Source organism: Diceros bicornis, chromosome X, assembly GCF_020826845.1.
Source record: "Diceros bicornis minor isolate mBicDic1 chromosome X, mDicBic1.mat.cur, whole genome shotgun sequence".
NCBI classification, from domain to species: domain Eukaryota; kingdom Metazoa; phylum Chordata; class Mammalia; order Perissodactyla; family Rhinocerotidae; genus Diceros; species Diceros bicornis.
Window position 1 is genome coordinate 57,596,818 of NC_080781.1, and position 18,453 is coordinate 57,615,270.

General features: G+C 42.9%; 1 protein-coding gene across 2 annotated transcripts in view; it reads right to left on the minus strand.

Moving 5' to 3' along the window:
• Positions 1-18,453, minus strand: part of ARHGEF9 (Cdc42 guanine nucleotide exchange factor 9) — a 259,278-nt gene that overhangs the window by 151,597 nt on the left and 89,228 nt on the right. Inside the window, exon 1 of one of the 2 annotated variants that reach the window (XM_058536006.1) lies at positions 15,865-15,928. The exons of the other annotated variant lie outside the window; for it this stretch is intronic. Coding sequence (XP_058391989.1) covers positions 15,865-15,894 — 30 coding nt within the window. The 5' untranslated portion in view covers positions 15,895-15,928. Of the gene's footprint in view, positions 1-15,864; positions 15,929-18,453 lie in introns of those variants that run through there. 2 annotated transcript variants of the gene reach the window in all.

Genomic DNA, 18,453 nt, shown 5'->3' on the forward strand with positions numbered 1-18,453 from the left:
AGCTATCTACAAAAGGAGTCCTTCCTTGACCATCCTTTCTAAAACTGCACCACCATATCACTATCTATCCCATTATGCTACTTTTCCTTCTAGACCTATCACTACCTGAAATGTTATATAATTATTTGTTTGTTGGTTTAGTGTCTCCTATTATAAACTGTAAACTCCATGAAAGCAGAGACTGTTTTGTTCACTGCTGTATCTCCAGCACCTAGTACAGTGCTTGACATTCAATAAATATTTTTTAATGACTGAATAAATGAATGAGTGAATGAAGGCCAATGCGTAGCTCTGCTAACTCACAATATAGGATGTAGAAGAAATGTATCATGGAAAATATTCTCTGCTGCAGCCTATGAATACCAACCCTTGCCCCCCTCCCATTAGTCAGAACTCCTCCAAAAGGGACTAAAAGTTCCAGTTAACAGTCTGAGAATTTCAGGAGCTTTTTGTTTTTCTGTCCCCAGTTGGCACAGACACCACTCTAAACCACCACCCAGATCTTCCCTCAAGAAACACTAGCTATACTGCCCTCCTGTGGCCAAAGACTGAATACATATCTGAATAAATAGCCAGGAACAGCAGTTTCCTCCTTTTCCTTTGCATGGATCAATTTCAGGCCTGTTTTTTTGGGGGGGGGGTGGTTTGGGGGGCTTATTTCAGTTCTATTTCAAGCAAGCTGATGAGCCAGACAACCTGCCTCTATTCAGAGTGGAAAGGACTGGTTGAAAAAGAACAGCAAGGGTCTAAAAGCCCCTTCAGAGGAAGTACAATGCTTTCCTATCAGGCTCAGGATCTTTCTGGGGCAGCCAAACCCAATTATGCAGCAATTCAAGTCTAGGATGGGCAGTGAATGCTGCCCTCAGTATGAGTCCCTGGGTTTAGTTTTGGAGCCTAATCTCCTGAATAATTCCATTCTTGGGCCTCATGACTCATTCAACCAGCTAACTCCTCTGACTCCCATATCCAGGTTTATTGATTTACAGCCTTCATTGAAACTGTAGACAACTGGACAGTCAGGACATTAAGCGCTCGTCATCAAATTAATCATGGAGTTTTGCTCATAATAGGTACTTGACAAGCATTACATAGATAAGCTGGCACATTGGTAGGCAGGTAGGCAGATGATACGAATAAGTTGAAACTGCAATAGGACAGAAGGAGGTTGGTTCAGCTGGGAAGTTTGTAAGATGCTGGATTATGTGTCAGAGGGAGACTAAGGAATTGACTTAGGAACTGTATTTTCTACAGAAAGTCAAAGGTAGTCTAGTAATGAGGCTCTGAGTGAAGATGTAAAGAGAGGGTTGAACACCAGCAAAGTTTGGTAAAGAAGAGACGTGTGCAGGACAAACAGATGGATAGGGGCTTGTACAGATTTATGAGGGCCAAGATGGGATTGCTGAAGCTCTCCGTGGACTCATAGGGAGATATCTCAAAGATACATTATGTGAAAAAAAGAAAGATGCAGATTAGTATGTAAAGTGTGTGGTTTTTTGCATAAAAAAGAAGGGAAATAAGAAAGTATTTTTGTATCTGCTTATATCTGCATAAAGAAAGTCTGGAAGGATACACTAAAAGCTAATAAAGCTGGTGACTTCTAATGGGAGAAGGTAGGTAGGTAAAGAACACTCACTGTATACATTTTTATACTTTGATTTTTTTAACCAGGTGAATATATTATCCATTGAAAAATTAAATTTAAAAAATGTTAAATATGCTGTGTGATCTTAATAAGTCAATGTCCCTCTCCTTTCCTCTCTCTTTCTCTCTCTCCTTCAATTAACCAAGCTAGGAAGAGCACTAGACTTAGAAGCAGTATAGCTTGGGAGTTGAGAACAGAGGCACTAGAACCAGCCTGCTGAGGCTCAACCTTAGTTCTGCCAATTGCTGGTTGTGTGACCTTGAACAAGTTACTTAATGTCTTTAAGCCTCACTATTCTCATCTTTAACATGGGAGAATGTTATAATGCCCTTATTCTCACTCTGCCCTTCACTTTGAGCAGGCCCAAGACTCAATACCCCAGTTTCCTCATCTGCAAAACGGAGATTCATATAGTTGTTGGTGAGAGTTTAATGAGTGAATACATGTAAAGTACTCAGAACAATGCCTGGCACATTGTAATGCTCAGTAAATGCTAACAATTACTATTATTTGAGAGTTTTAATACTATCTCTGCCACTAACTTTAGGCAAATCATATACTCTATGAGCCTCAACTTCCTCATCTATAAATAGAAGAAATAAATAATACCTACCAAAGAGATGATGAGATAATGGATTCAAAAGTGCTCTATGGAGTGAAAAATTTGGTTAGGATGTGAAGAATTGTTATAGTAGAAAAAGGTGTGGGGATACTAAATGAAGATTCTACCTGTTCAAGGCTCCCCACTCCCATCTCCAGCATTCCAAATGAGATCATATATAAGGGGCAAGTGGAGATGTTTAAAGGCCATGACTCATTTGTGTATTAAATGTCAGGAGATAAGTCCTGCTTCCCACCTCTCTAAAATAGTGTCCAAAAGGGGCTGCACATCATTGGTTGCCACTCCATCCTGAGACGCCAAATGTTTCCGTGTAACTGTTCCTATTTCTAGAAGGTGCTGAGGCTCAGTGATGCCCCCACTATCCTTAGAAGCTTCTCAGAAAGGAAAGGAAGGGGCACCCAGTCTTGAAGGCTCACTCTCCCCACTCCACACATACAACCAGTTTATGAAGTACAAGACAATTCACTTAGCAGAAGTACCAAGTCTCCAGATCCCAGCAACTAGCCTTTACAGGCTCATTTTATGAAATATAAAGCCCTTTCATCCCCATTGTCTGGCTTGCACCTCACAACAGTCCAAGAAGGCTGGCAACGGGTGACGGGTAATCATTCCCATTTTACAGAAGGGGAACACTTTGCTTCTCAGAAGGAAAGTGACTTACCCCAGCTCGCACTAGTTCATGGGAGAATGGAAAGAACAAAAGATTAAGAGCCAGAAGACCCAGTACTGGGAAAAGTACTTTAGAATCTATAAAGTTCTATACATTTGGGATTTTAAGAAACTATCATGCCAGGGCCAGGCCTAGAACCCGAGTTTTCCATCCTCCGGACCAGAACTCTTCTTGCACTGATGATGGAGAAGAGAACAGCAAATAAAGACCAAGATAAAATTAGCCCCCCAAGATTAACTGCAGTTTACATTTAAACAGAACTTCACAGCTTCCTAAATACCGTGTGTGTCCTTGCATCGCATTTCAACCTCATGGCAACCTGGTGAGGAAAGTGCTACAGGAAATAGGAATCTAAAATTTTAACCACCCACACACATACTTCTTATTCCTTTTCCTTGCTATAGTTTTTTTCCTTAGAACTTAGAACCAACATATTATATGTTTTATTTAATCATTTGCTTAGCATGCATCTTCCCTACTAAAAAATCTGTTCCATGAGGACAAGATTTTTTTTTTGTTTTGTTCACCATCCAGTGCCTAGAACAGTGCCTGGTACATAGCAGATGCTCAAAAATTATTATTGAATAAGTGAATGAATGAATGTGTGTGTGTGGAGAGAGAGAGAGAGAGAGAAAGAATGGCCTCATTTTGCATGTGTCTAAACTGAGGAGTTAATCCAGAGGAGTTAAGTAATTTTCCCAGGAAGGACTTTTGAAGCTTGCCATTTCAGCATATCCCCCTTACTTCACTGCCTGGCTGGTTCAGGGACATTTTGTCTGGGCCAAAGGGAACATTTACTGCAAATGCCACTGCACTTTCTTGGACCAGCTCCAGGCATGGTGGCTATAGGTAGCCTGGGGTTACCTCCTTCACCAGCTCACTCATTCATTCCACGAATATTCACAGAGGGCCTGCTATGTACATAAAAGTCACTCTGCCAGGCCTCATTGCCCTTTACACACCCAAAAACATGTGTCTCACACTCAAAGGGCTTCCCTGAGTTTTCACCTCTGGAATGTATAGTGGTGAAGGAAGAAGGAGCAAAGTCATTTGAGTTCTCAGCACATGGCCTGAGTGTCCCTCTCTTCCACAACTTACCCGGCAGTTTCCTCCACTGAAGAATTGTGCCTACCTCATTGGATTGTTGGGAAGATTAAATTAGATACACATGCAAAACATTTAGAACAGTTCCTGGGACAAAATAAATGCTGGCTTGGTAAATGTTAGCTATTATTCTCAAGCCATACTGCATTCATGATCTTATTACTGGTGCCCCTCCTCTGGAATGAAAGAGGCCAAGGAAACATCCATTCCTGGCGAGTGGAGAGATTAATACTCCAGGAGCTACTATGGAGTTACAGACCTACTTCTCATCCTGGCTCTGTTTGGAGATAGGTGTGTGCAGAAGATATTTCATCTCTCCCACCCTTAGTTTCCCCAACCTTAAAGTACAGAGCGTTGTGAGGCTTACATGAATTCCTATGTGTGAGGATGCTTTGAAAATGCAAAATACTAAACAAATGTGAGGGATTATTATTGTACTAAAATAATAAAGGATGTCATTAATTGAGCCCTTGCTATGTGAAAGACACTGTACCAAGTGCTTTACATAGATTAAATTACTTCATCTTCAATAGTACTATAGTACTATTAATACAATAGTACTAATGACCTGATACTATTATTAGTCCAGTTTCATAGATAAGGTGTGATGGTTAATTTTATGTATCAACTTGTCTGGGCCACCATGTCCAGATATTTGGCCAAACATTATTCTGGATATTTCTGTGAAGGTATTTTTTTTGAATGAGATTAACATTTTAATCAGTGGACTTTGAGTAAAGTGCATCATACTCCATAATGTGGGTGGGCCTCGTCTAATCACTTGAAGGTCTTAATAGAACAAAGACTGACCTCCCCTGAGCAGGAAAGAATTCTACCAGCAGACTGCCTTTGGACTCAGACTGCAACTTTTCCCAGCTTCCTGGCCTACCCCGCAGATTTTGGATTTGCACCTCCACAATCATGTAAGCCAAATCCTTAAAATCTCTCTCTCTCTACACACACACACACACACACACACACACACACCCTGTTGGTACTGTTTCTCTGGAGAACCCTGACTAATACATAAGGAAACTGAGCCTTAGAATGGTTAAATTCCTTGCCCCAAATCACACAGCTAGTCAGTGGCAGAGCCAGAAACCTAGGAGTCATCTTGCTTATTTCCTACCTATCCTACACTTCTCTCAATCAATCCAGCAGCAATTCCCATTCATTCAATCTTCAAAATCAGTGTCAAATCTGCCCTCCTCTTCCTAGCTCCACTGACTTCATTTCTTAAAGATTTTATTTTATTTATTTTTCCCCCCAAAGCCCCAGTAGATAGTTGTATGTCATAGTTGCACATCCTTCTAGTTGCCGTATGTGGGACGCGGCCTCAGCATGGCCGGAGAAGCGGTGCACGCCCGGGATCCGAACCCGGGCCGCCAGCAGTGGAGTGCGCGCACTTAACCGCTAAGCCACGGGGCCGGCCCATCCACTGACTTCATTTCTGCAGCAGCCGCTCAATTGGACTTGCCATCTCCACTTTCATCCTCCTCATTCTATACTCTTTACAGTCTGCAAAAGTCCACTTCTCAGATCACAAAGCAGACCCCATCATTCCACTGCTCCAAATGCTTCCTTTTATACTTAAAATAAACAGCACTTGCCAATGCCCAGCACTGTCATGCACACTGTGAGCATGCTAACTCACTTAATCCTCACAATAACACTATGGATAGTGCCATTATTATCCCTATTTTTCAGAAGGCATAACTGAGGCACAGAAAGGTTAGGTAACATGCCCACAGTCAGAAAACTAAGAAGTGGCAGAGTCAGAATTTGAACCTAGGCAGTCTGGTTCCAGAGTCTGTGCCATTAACCACTAAACCATACTGCCTTTGAGTGTAGCTCATGCACACCCTCCCTGGGCCTACAAGCCCCCTAGGTCTATAAGGTCCTGTGTGAGCTGATCCCTGCCTGACTCTCTGCCTTCCTATCATGCCACTTTCCCCCTCTCCCTGTGCTCCAGTCACACTGGCCTTCTTTCTATCTCTCAAGCATACCAAACTATTTCAACCTCAAGGCCTTTACACATGCTATTCCTGCCACCTCCCCCAAACTCCCCACAAACCTCACTGTCTCTTCCTTTATTTCTTATCGTAATCCAAAAGTGTTAGGATCTTTCCCCAAATCTCTACACAGCACTCAACTTAAATGTCACTTCCCTGGTATGCCAGGCAGGTCTTTTGACAAAATGTCTTCTCATGGCAATAGGACTTCTTAGAGATAGCTGAATGCATTTATTTTCCCCCACTGCCTGGTTTCCATTATTGAACAGCTTAATCACTTGTAGAACTAGTCAGGTTCTAACACACACACAACACACACACACACACACACCCAAAAACAGCATGACGAGAAAACTTCTCAAAGCAATGGGATCCTAAGAAGAAGCTCCTTTCATCATGTTATGGGGCTATTGGGGGCATTTCTCAGTTTCTCCCCAAGCAGAGAGTTCAGGAAGCTTCAGGCTTGGGTGAGAGGGATTGTTCCTTGTGAATGAAATTCCTGTTGGATCTCATAGCACTCACAGAAGAGGAAAGTTAGATCTGGTCTTGTGAGGTCTGAATTCAGAGCAGTAGAAAAGATCATACTCTGCCTGCCCAAGTGTGTATCCTCTCTGTCCTGTCAGGAAAAATAATTACTCCCCAGATGGGTAGAATAGCACAATTCACACAGCCTTTTCCCATCTACTCACTCACCTGAGTCGCACAGCAGACTGAGAAGATAAGTGAGGCTATGGGATGGTCAATTTTATGTATCAACTTGACTGGGCCAGCACGAGGTGCCCAAACATTTGAACAAACATTATTCTGGGTATTTCTGTGAAGATGTTTCTGGATGAGATTAACATTTGAATTGGTAGACTGAGGAAAACAGATTACCCTCTCCAACGTGGGTGGGTCCCATCCAATCAACTGAAGAACTTAATAGAACAAAAAGCTAAGTAAGAGGGAACTCCTCCTGCCTGAATGCTTGAGCTGGGGCATTGGTGTATGTATGTGTGTATGTATGTATGTATGTATGTATGTGTATGTGTGTGTGTGTGTGTGTATATTGCCTCCAGCTGTCAAACACAACCTCTCCCCTCCTCTCACCCTCTCCACCTGTGTCACCAAAGGAATTCCTCCACCACTCAGGCTCATCATGTCATCACCCTTTCTACCAAGCAAAGCTTCTGAGCCTGGCATTCAAGGTGTGGCCCCAGTTCACCTTGCCAGAACTATTGGCTACAGCCACATAATAGCACCCATATGTTATATGTTATTTTCAGAACATACTATCCCTTTCACGCCTCAATTCTTTACCTAATGTTACTCCCTCTGCTTGGAACATTTCTTGCTTCACCTACCATGCCTATTTCCCACACCAGGCCAACTCTGTCATATGAAAAGCTTGAAGGAACAGTTTAAATACTATCTCTTCTAGGAAGCCCTGCCCAATCCTCTGAACCCCTCCCCCCCACGCTCTTGCTCTCCTGTACTCCCACATCACCTTCTTTGTACCTCCTATAGCATTTCACTCAAGCTGACTTTATTTCTCCCCTACTGAATCACAAGCTCCCAAAGGCATAAACCACATCTCATCTTTGACTATCTCACATCTCAGCCTGGAAATAGTAGCTGCTTAATAAACATCCATGTTCTTAAAATAACCTGTTAAAATCTATTGCAGCATTGCTTATCATGGCAAATGAATGGACACAAACTAATCAGCCATCAATAGGGGACACAATAGGATCCTATGTAGCCATACAAAAGGAGGCATTTCTGCATGTACTGATACAGAATAAACTTCAAAACATATTTTTAATTGAAAAAAAAGCAAGTGCAGAACTGTAGAATATGCTACTACCTGTATGAAGAAAAGAAAATGTGTGTGTGCATACATAAGTAAATGCTGTAAAGGCATAGAATAGCTCTATACAAACACCTAAGAAACTGATTTCAGTAGCTGCCTCTGGGTTGTGTGACTGAAGACAAGGGAAGGAGGGAGACTTATGCAGACTTAATTTTTACCACATTCTCTTCCCTACTTTTTGAATTTTGTTCCATATGCATGTATTACCTATTCAGGATAAATAAATAATTTTCTTATGCATCTATTACATGAGGAAGGGAACATATTGAGTTGTTATTAAATATTGACATAAATTTATTTTTCAGATCAGGTAAAAAGGACTGAGAAATGTAACATGATTAATCAGTGATCATACACAAAATGAAGCTGTGGTTCTGAGCTAACTGGGATGGGCTCTGCCTCTGAAGGAAATATAAAAATAAGAATAACAAATATTTATATAGCTTTTACTCTGTGCCAGGCACTGTTCAAGGTACTTTACATGTATTCACTCATTTAATCCTTACAACAACACTATGAAATGGGTATATACTACTATCTTCCCAACTTTAAAAATGAGGATCCTGAAGGGCTAAGTGGGCTGCCCAAGACCACACAGTCAATAAGTGGCCAGAGCAAGTACTTGAACACAGGGAATCTGGGTCTAGGGTCTGTGCTCCTAACCATTATACTATGTTGCTTATACCAAGGCAGAGTGAAGAAAAGCTAGGGAATTCTGCCTGCTATGTCACCAGCACTTAGCAGTTTATAAGTAATCAATAAATACGTTGGATAAATGGTCGAACGGATGGATGGATGAATGGATGTGTGGATGGCTGAGTAGATCAGTGAGTGGATAGGGAGTGGAGAGAGGGATGGAGAGTGGATGGATGGATCGTGGATGGATGGATCATAGGTAGGTGGGTAGGCTGTGGAAAGAGTAAGGCTTTTGTAATCACACAGATCTGGATTTGAAATCTGATGCTGCCATTTATTTAACACTGAGCAGGATATCTAAATTCTCTATCTCTGTTTCCAAGCTGGACTATGAACTCTGGGAGGGCAGAGATATTTTTCTGTTTCATTCCCTGCTGCATCCCCAATGGCTAGAAGAGTACATAGTAGGTACTCAGCAAATATTTGTTGCATGAACTTATAAACCGACAAATGTTGACATTACAACCTATTTTGGGGGCCAGCCCAGTGGTGCAGCGGTTAAGTGCGTGAGCTCTGCTGCGGCGGCCCGGGGTTTGCAGGTTTGGATCCCGGGCACGCACCGACGCACTGCTTGTCAAGCCATGCTGTGGCGGCGTCCCATATAAAGTGGAGGAAGATGGGCACAGATGTTAGCCCAGGGCCAGTCTTCCTCAGCAAAAAAGAGGATTGGCATCGGATGTTAGCTCAGGGCTAATCTTCCTCACAAAAACAAAGCAAAAAACCTATTTTGTAGGGACTAACATGAGGATTGATTGAGATAACATTTAGTATAAGTGGCATATAACAGGTGAGCTTCTCTTCCCTTGCCCCCTACTAAATTTACCTCATGAAGGTTGCAGAAGGCACATTTAACTGGGAATTGGGATGTGTGGATTCTTTTCCCAGTCACTGAGTAGCTGTGTAGTCTTGGGTCAAGCACTCTCCCTCTCTGAGACTCAGTTTTCACAATCTATAAAATGAGTGGTATTCAAACATTTTGTGTGAGAGGTAGGGGAAAGGCAGGGCAAGCAAAACCCTTTTCCAAAATTTTAAGCAACCCAACATATAAAGCTAAAATCCAGGTGCTCTGGATAAATCAAAGGTGGGAGAACCCAAACTCTTGTCTGCCCCTGCCTACCCGCTTCCCTTGAGGCACTGCCATTGTAACCCTAGGGCTCTGAGGCAGGGGTGTGCAAACCTTTTCTGTAAAGGGCCAAATGGTAAATATTTTAGGCTTGGCAGGCAATATGGTCTCCATCACAACTACTCAACTCTGCCTTCATATCATGAAGGCAAAATGGGCATGGCCGTGGTCCAACAGAAAGTTATTTATAGACACTGAAATTTGAATTTTATATAAATTTTAATTTAATTTCATATGTGTCACAAAATCTTCTTCTTCTTTCAATGTTTTTTCCAACCATTTAAAAACATAAAAGCTATTCTTAGCTTGTGGGCTGGATTTTCAGGCTGTAGTTTGCTGATCCCTGATCTAAGGAGTTGGGCTAAAATATCCCCAAGGTCATCCAGCTCGGATATTACAGCTGAGGCAGCCCAGAATCAACATGAGCATTGTAGAGAGTAAAGCACGGAACTATACTATTGCCATGGAAATTCTAGAAAGTAGATAACAGAGTCGACTGGGTCCTCTCTGGTTTGGGAGATCACCTCAAAAAGGAGAGTTCTACTCCCATCTCTCACTTCCCCAGGCTGAACTGCATGATAAAATACTTGGTAATTCATCTACTGTCAGAACTTTAACTCTCACCAATAATTCCCAGTCCTCCTCTGAGCTCTGTAGATCACCAACTGCCTACTGGATATCTCCCATATGAGGATGTCTAAGCATCTCAAACTAAACATGGCCCAGACTGTACTTGTCATCTGCCGTCTTCACTCCCTCCCTAAATGCTGCTCCTCATTCTGCATTCCCCATCTCTGTGAAGGATATCACCATCCACTTGGTCTCACAAGAAGACTCTGTCACTGGGAGGAAGCAAAGGAGGACTAGGGTACATCAAGTCTTGATTGATCCTTCACTAGATTGATGGTAACATTTTTATTACTGGCCACATCCATCAGGCTGTGGCTCACAGTCCAAAGCTGAGTTCAAGCCCTTAGGTTCTGTGTTTCTACACTGGCAGACATACCTGTGAATTAACTGTGATAATGACTGCAGGTTGTCTCCCAACAGCCCATTCTTCCCTTCTTTCTTTGTATCAGAAACCTTGCCCTGATTGTTAGCTGTGCACATTGCCACCCAGTTTACATGACTACATTTCCAAGTTTCCCTTGCAGCTGGGAACATCCATGTGACTCAGTTCTGACCAATGAGATATAAGTAGAAGTATTAAATAGGACTTCTGGGAAGACTTCCTTAAAAAGGAGGGTCAAGTCCATTTCTTCCTCTTTTGCCCTTCCTGCTGCCTAGAATGTGGATGTTAATAGATGTTCTGGAGCTTCAATACCCATCTTGGATCATGAAGCAACCTCAAGAATGAAAGTCAAATGCTATGGATGGTAGAACAGAGAAGGCTCTAAAGACTTCGTGAAGCTGCCATACTGGGCCAGGTATGCCTATCTCCTGACTTTTTTATGTGAAAGAATAAAACCTATATATTTTAAGCCAGTGTAGATAGATCTCTGTATTCATAGAAGAATCAAATCAACTGTTAAACTGACCAGTTGGCCATTCTACCTTGCCTATGCAGAGATTTCCACCAACTCAAATATTGTGGCTTTTATAAAGGTCACATGAAATTTGGCATGGGATTTAGTCCATGGTTCCATATTCTTCTCCAAAGCAGTGGCATACCAAGAGTGGGGCAATAGGAGTGGACAAACCTTAGTGCAGGCAATGAAGGAGTGCACTATCTATAGAGAATTTTTTTAAAAGACTAAAAGTCAAAGTGTTTTTTATTATCACCATGCACCAGCAATTTGAAATAATGTCAGTAATAAAATATTCCCTGAAAAAATCTTTTGTTGGACAAAGTTCTAAACAATTGTTGTTGTTACTACTGAGTTTTAGTAATATATATAAAGTCTCAAATTAGTACCTTTTTATTATTTATCTTTTAATAACATTGTATTCTACATGAAAGTTGATTCAGAGACCTTCCAGTTATACAGTTGCCTCCTCCCCCACCCCAAACAGACTTTACATGTGTTCCTTAGGTTCGTTTCACTTTGTAAATGTTTACAATCATTCAAGGTAGCTTTGGGTGCATTTTGTGTCTGCGATTCCTCTGGTACTCTCTGTTCCAGCACTTAAATAGTAGGTTCAAAGTAAACAATGATTGCACAGTGATTGGAAAGTCAAAGAAACAGAATGTAAGTTACTTCAATCCTACCATTCTATGTGACCAATTTGAATTTCTATTTGTGCTTAAAATCTAAAACAGTGAAAACAATACAAACTGCAAGGTGTACTATTTTTGTTGAGTAAGTGCACATTTTAGATCATATATAAGATGTCACTGAATTTTAATATTTTCAAAATTGAAAATTTTATTCTTTTCCATTGTTAATTATTTGGAAATTAAAAAACAAATCAAGAAAATAATTATTAGTACTGATTATTACATGATTATTACTGAAAATAATTTTCTCATACAAAGGAAAGAGTATTAAAAATGATACATTCCAGATATCACATATTCTAAGTATACCACATTTCCAAAGTAGTAATAATACACTTAATCTTCTTCTCCAGAGTCCCAGAAAGCAAGGAACTGGTTCCTTGGTAATCCATATAGAACCAACCCTCAACTAGCCATACCAGAGGCCAGAAGCCCAAGGCAGATGATTTGATCATTGACTTAGATATGAAACACCCTTGCATGCATCCACCCACTCTGTGTTCATTCTAGCCCCACACCCAGCCATCTGAGAATCAGATGTGTGGTCAGAAAGGAGAAAGACACAGACCATCTACAAAAGATGCGAGGTACAGCCCTTTCATACAGATTATCGTCACTCTGGTTCAAGCCACCATCACCTCTTTCCTGGACCTCCTCACAGCTCTTTCCTTTGCCCCACTACAATCTATTCTCCTGTTAAAATTTAAGTCAGATTATGTCTCTTATCTGTTCAAAACATTCCAAAAGCTACCCATCTCATTCACTTTAAATGTCCCCGGGACATCAGCCTCATCGCTGTTCCTTAAACAAACCAGTTGCATTCTCTCTCTCTGGCTGTTTCTTATGCCTAGAACCCTCTTCTAAACATCTGCATAGAGTTTGTTCCTTCATTTCCTTCACATCTCTGCTCAAATGTCTTTTAATCAGAGAAGCACTGACTGACCTGTCTAATATATCATCCCACCCCCTATCTCTCCCTATTCTCTTACCAGGTTTTCTTTTTATTCATAGCTCTTAGCACTTCCTGACATACTGTATATTCACGTGTTTAATTGTTTAGTAAACCTACCTAACTCCCAGAATGTAAGATCCATGAGAGTGGGGAATTTGTTTTTGTTTACTGCTATCTCCCCAGCACCTAGTTCAGTGCCAACTCATAATAATACTCTATTTTTGCTGAATGGATTAATGACCTCAATAGCGCCTATGAGATAAGGTATTTTATCCCCATTTTATGGATGAGAATACTGAGGATGAAATAGGTTTGACAATTGGCAAGTGTTTTAGAGCTGAGAAGTGTAAAAGCCAGGCCCTTAACCTCAGACTTGTGACTCTGAGGCCAGCCTTATTCCACTCTAGGCACACTGCCTAACCCCAGCCCAAACTGGCATTGCAGGCAGAAGCTATGAATAAATATACTGAACAATTTACCGTTGAAAGTGAACTCACAGTTTTTAAACACTATCTACTGAGATTTTATTCTGTAAAATCCTGATTGATGTTTTATGTTCAAGGACCTTCATTTACATGTGACTCTTGTAATCAGTTACAATAGTCAAATGTTTTGAAAAGAAATCTCACTATTATAAAAAGCTCAATCTGAATTTCAAGTGCTTTGCAAATGAAAGAACAAGGAGCAAAGACCTTTTGACTAGCCACAATATAAAATGGTGGCTAGATATACACTCCTTATTTTTTCATAATGAGCTACTAGTTAAATTTTACCCAACATTTACTTCTAGGAATCTGAGAATCTCAGACTTGGAAGGAATTTTGGTGATCATCAATAGCCCCATTTAACAGGTGAGAAAACTGAGCCCCAAAGCATACCTATCAAATAGTAGCAGGGCCAACACTAGAAGTTTTCTACCTTCCAAGCTAGAATAGAGTTTACTACTATCTCTTGAATTGTGGCAAATTGTTAAATAAATGCTTTCATCATATAATATTCACCACTTCAGTCCCCTAAAAATATTATGAGATTTCCCTATCGATCAATCTTTAATTACATAGTCTCCACAAGGTGTCTGTTACTCTCTTTCCTCTCTCACACACAATTGGCAAAACTTCAAATTTCTCCATTAACTTAATCCATTGTCAATAGGTGGCTCTGGACCCCTAACTACAATATATTTAGAAGAGGAGGGAGGTCTTACCCAGACCCAGCTGCCAGAAATACCAGGACTGACATGTTTTTTTTTTCCTTGCTGAGGAAGATTTGCCCTGAGCTAACATCTGTGCCAATCTTCCTCCCTTTTGTATGTGGGTCACCGCCACAACATGGCCACTGAGGACTGGTGTAGGTCTGCGGCGGGAACTGAACCTGGGCCGCTGAAGCGGAGCATGCTGAACTTAACCACTAGGCCATGGGGCTGACCCCACGGCATGGGTTTTTTCCAGGCAAATTTTATGGCATTAGTTCATCTTGAAGGAAGTCCTTTCCCAAGATCATGACTTGTTTCTTTCTGCCTCTCTCAGCACCATTTGAACTGATGATTCTGTGGAGCAGTGGAGAGGGACAGTGAGAGAGAGTCAGGAGACTCCCATGCTAGACTCAGCTTTGCCTTCATGGAGCTGTGTGGCCCTGGGTAAGTCTCTCTCACTCTCTGGGTCTCAGTTTTTCAGGATGGACAACAAGGACTTGAAAGTCTTTTCCTGCTTTAGCCTTTCCTGGTTCTACCAACATTTGAAATAGCATTGATGAGACCCCAGGGAAAGACGGAGGTTTGGGAAGAAGAATCTCTTGAAACCTTGGCATATAGGAATATAAACTGGATACCTTCGAGAACCACTGAAACAGAGGTCTAAGGAAACCCTGAGGAAGGGAAGAGGAAGCTTCTCTCAACAGTTCTAGCCCACGCCAGATTCCCTCCTCTCTTCCAGAATGGGAGCAAAAAAAGAGTTAAATATCAATTTTTGCCCAACCGCTTCAGCCTACTTTCCTTTAGCTATGGGTTGTGGATGGCAGTGAAGAAGTGTGGGCTAGCACCACCATCAGTGCCTGCTGACCCAACCTAACTGCCCTCCAAGACCCTCTTGCCCATGCTTCCCAGCTGAGGACAATGGTATGATGGCCTCCTACCCAACAGAGTCCCTGACCAGACTTGAGCTACCCCTGGCTGAGTCAGAGAGGCATCAGGATGCAACCACCACTTCCTCTCTGCAAGGGAAGTCATTCCAAGATCTCCAGTTGGAGAAGGGAGCGCTATGGCATAAAATGAACTGTTGGAGGATGATACTAAACATACACACAAGCACACAGACCTTGGGTGGGGGCCTGGGGGAAGGGAAGAGCTCTCCTAACTGAATGGCGCCCAGGCCCATTTCCACGATGGGGGTTTCTGAAGTTATCTCTCCTTGACAAGGCCCCAAATGTGGACAGGGTGACCCCAGACCAGGCAAGGAAGGGCTCTAAGGCTCCCCCAGGCAGTTTCCCTGAGAGTGGCTCTCTGGCCCCCATGTTCTAGGACTGTCCAGGGCAAGGGGGTACATGCAGCCTATTTGGGGGACCATACAGCTATCCTGAACTGCTACCTCCACAATCCCAGGCTTTGTGACTGCTCCCTCCCTCCCAACCCTGTAACGGCTTGCCCCCCTCCTGTGACCCTCACTGCTCCCAGAGAGCCCCTCTGGCAGCCCCCTTGCCTCTTTGGCCTTCTAAGTGACCCCCACTTCCATCCTACCCCAATCTAGGTGTGGAGGTAGGAATGCAGAAGAGGATGGGAGAGGGCTTTCTTCCCGCAGGCAGGCGGGCAAGCAAGAGCTCCTAAAATGGCCACAGCAAGCTCGCTGGTGTCTCAAGGACGGCAGGGAGGGCGGTGAGCAGAGGCTAGGGGGCTCACTGCATGGCGGCTGGTGGAGGAGCTGGGGGTGGGGCTAGGGGACTGAGGCTCAAGCAGGGGAAGCCAGGGTTATGTTCACTCACCATTCCGGATCCACCCCTTATCCACTGCATGGTGCCCGCAAAGTCCTGCTTCTCTGAGGCCCGGTGGCTGGTGAGGGTTGTCTCGGGCTGGCTGGGCTGGCGCAAGCTAAAGCCCCAGCGCCCACTCCTCCTCCCCTCCTCCACAGCCCTACAGCCCAATCCCCTCCGTCCCGGACTCGCCTTCAGTCAGGCTGTTTTCATCCCAGCCGGCAGGCTCTGCCTCTCAGCCCCGCAGCTCCAGGGGTGCTTGGCTGAGAGAAGTGTGGGAGGGGTGTCCCAACTGACTGCCTTTGTCCCCCGCCAAGGCTTGAGAACTGGGAGGTGGGGTGCCAGGAGAGGATGGGGGTGAATAGCCTCTGGCAGGGAGAAGGCAGCTGCCGCCCCTGCCTGCCTCCCTTTGCAATGGAGTTTGATGCTGTTTATGTGGGTCTCCCCAGTTGTGGCAAGTCAGCGAAAAGTCATCTCCAAAGTTGCCGGAATAATAAGATCCTGCCCCAGTGGAGCTATGCCAGCATTCTCAGGCCTCCCTCCCCTCAGCTCTCCCTCTGCATACTTTCCTAGGGTCTCCTCTCCTAGTGTATACTCCCTTGGGGCTATCATCCTCATTATCACTTTCTCTTTTCAGAACAACCCTGTGGAGGCAGGCATTAGTATCTACATTTTACAGATAAATGGAGGTTTAGAAGACAGAAAGGAACTGTCTAAGGTGACATAGAAAAGATACAACCTCGACTTTACCCTCCGCAGCTTTCCAAGCTTCTTTTTGCTGTCTCTCTCACACTCGCACACACATACACTGTTCCAGGATTCTCCCTCACACTCTCAGGATTATTAAAGGTAGCTTGTTGATGGATGAATTTTCCATTTGCTTATTTTGCTGAGAATGAGTCAAATGAACATCAGCAAAACAGGCAAACGGAGAAACCGCCCACCTTTTCATGATGCCCCTAGTTCAGGGTAATGCAACCCAGGCTAGCACCTTTGTATCTGCAGACAGTTGACATTGTTGGTCACATTCACACACATTATTATTGTATAAAGTCATTACAATAACCCTGTGAGGTGGACATGACAGGGAGTGTTAATTAGCCCCTGTTACAGACATGAACCCTGAAGCCCAGAGACTGAAAAACATCTGCCCAAGATAGCACAACCAAACAAGACAAGAATCCAAGGTTCCTGACCCACAGGGCAGATCAGGCAAGAATGAGATTACAAAACTAGAGGTTGCAGCTTCAGCAAGAAGGAATTAAAATATGACATCAGAAAGAAGTACCTGAAGGTGATTGGTATGAAGACATCGCCGGCATGCTACATACACAACTTTATTGTCCTCTACTTCCTAGCCAACTCTCCTCACTTCATCCAAGCCATTGTTTTTGCCAGACAGAGCTAACCAAAGATCAAAGCAGCTGCCTTGGTGAGCACCCCATCCTGGGAGGTGTACAAGCAGAAGCTGAATGGTCCTTGGGCAAGGGAGTCCTGAATCAAATGGGAGCTAAGCTGGGTGACTTTTCTACTTCCTCCAAGTCTGATAGCTAGTAATCAGAAATTCTACAATGATCTCCTCATTTTCTCACCTCTGGGCCTTCACTCATACTGAAGCCTCTTGGATGCACCTTCCCCCTGCCAACCAGCCCATTCAGACTGTCATGACTCTTTAATATCTCTTTAAGATCTGGCACTAGGCACACCGCCACTAGGAAGCTTTCCCGGAATACTTCAGGCCCTGGTTTTATCATCTTTCATCTAATTCCTATAGCACTACCATTTAGCCTTCTCAATTAAAAATGATCTTTTACTTACTGGTTGTTACAAGCTGAATTGTGTCCCCCAAATATTCGTATGTTGAAATCCAAACCCCCAATGCCTCAGAATGTGACTGTATTTAGAGATAGGGTCTTTAAATAGGTAATTAAGTTAAAATAAGGTCATTAAGGGGGGCCCTAATTCGATACGTCTGGTATTCTTATAAGAAGAGGAAATTTGGACACAGATGGGTATAGAGGGAAGACCAGGTGAAGACAAAGGGAGAAGGCAGCCATCTACAAGCCAAGGAGAGAGGCCTCAGAAGAAACCACTTTGATCTTGGACTTCTAGCCTTTAGAATCTGTGAGAAAATAAATTTCTGTTTTTTAAGCCATCCAGTCTGTAGTGCTTTGTTATGGCAGCCCTGCTAAACTAACTAGTCATGTGTACATTTTTCTATTTCTTGTCACTTACATGGAATTATAAGTTCTTTTTTAAAGCAGGGACAATGAATTACTCACCTTGGTATCTCCTACAACAGTGACTGGTACATAGGAGATATCCAATAAAAACTTGCATTTTTAAAAAATCATTTTATTGAGTTCATGTTGGCTAATAACATTGTGTAATTTCAGGTGTACACTATTATATATCAGTTTCTGTATAGACGGCATTGTGTTCACCACCAATAGTCTAGTTTTTATCCATCACCATGCCTATATGCCCCTCTATCTCTTTTGCCCTACCCCTACCCCCTTTCCATCTGGTAACCACTAATCTGTTCTCCTTATCCATGTTTGTTTATCTATCTTCTACATATGAGTGAAATCATACGGTATT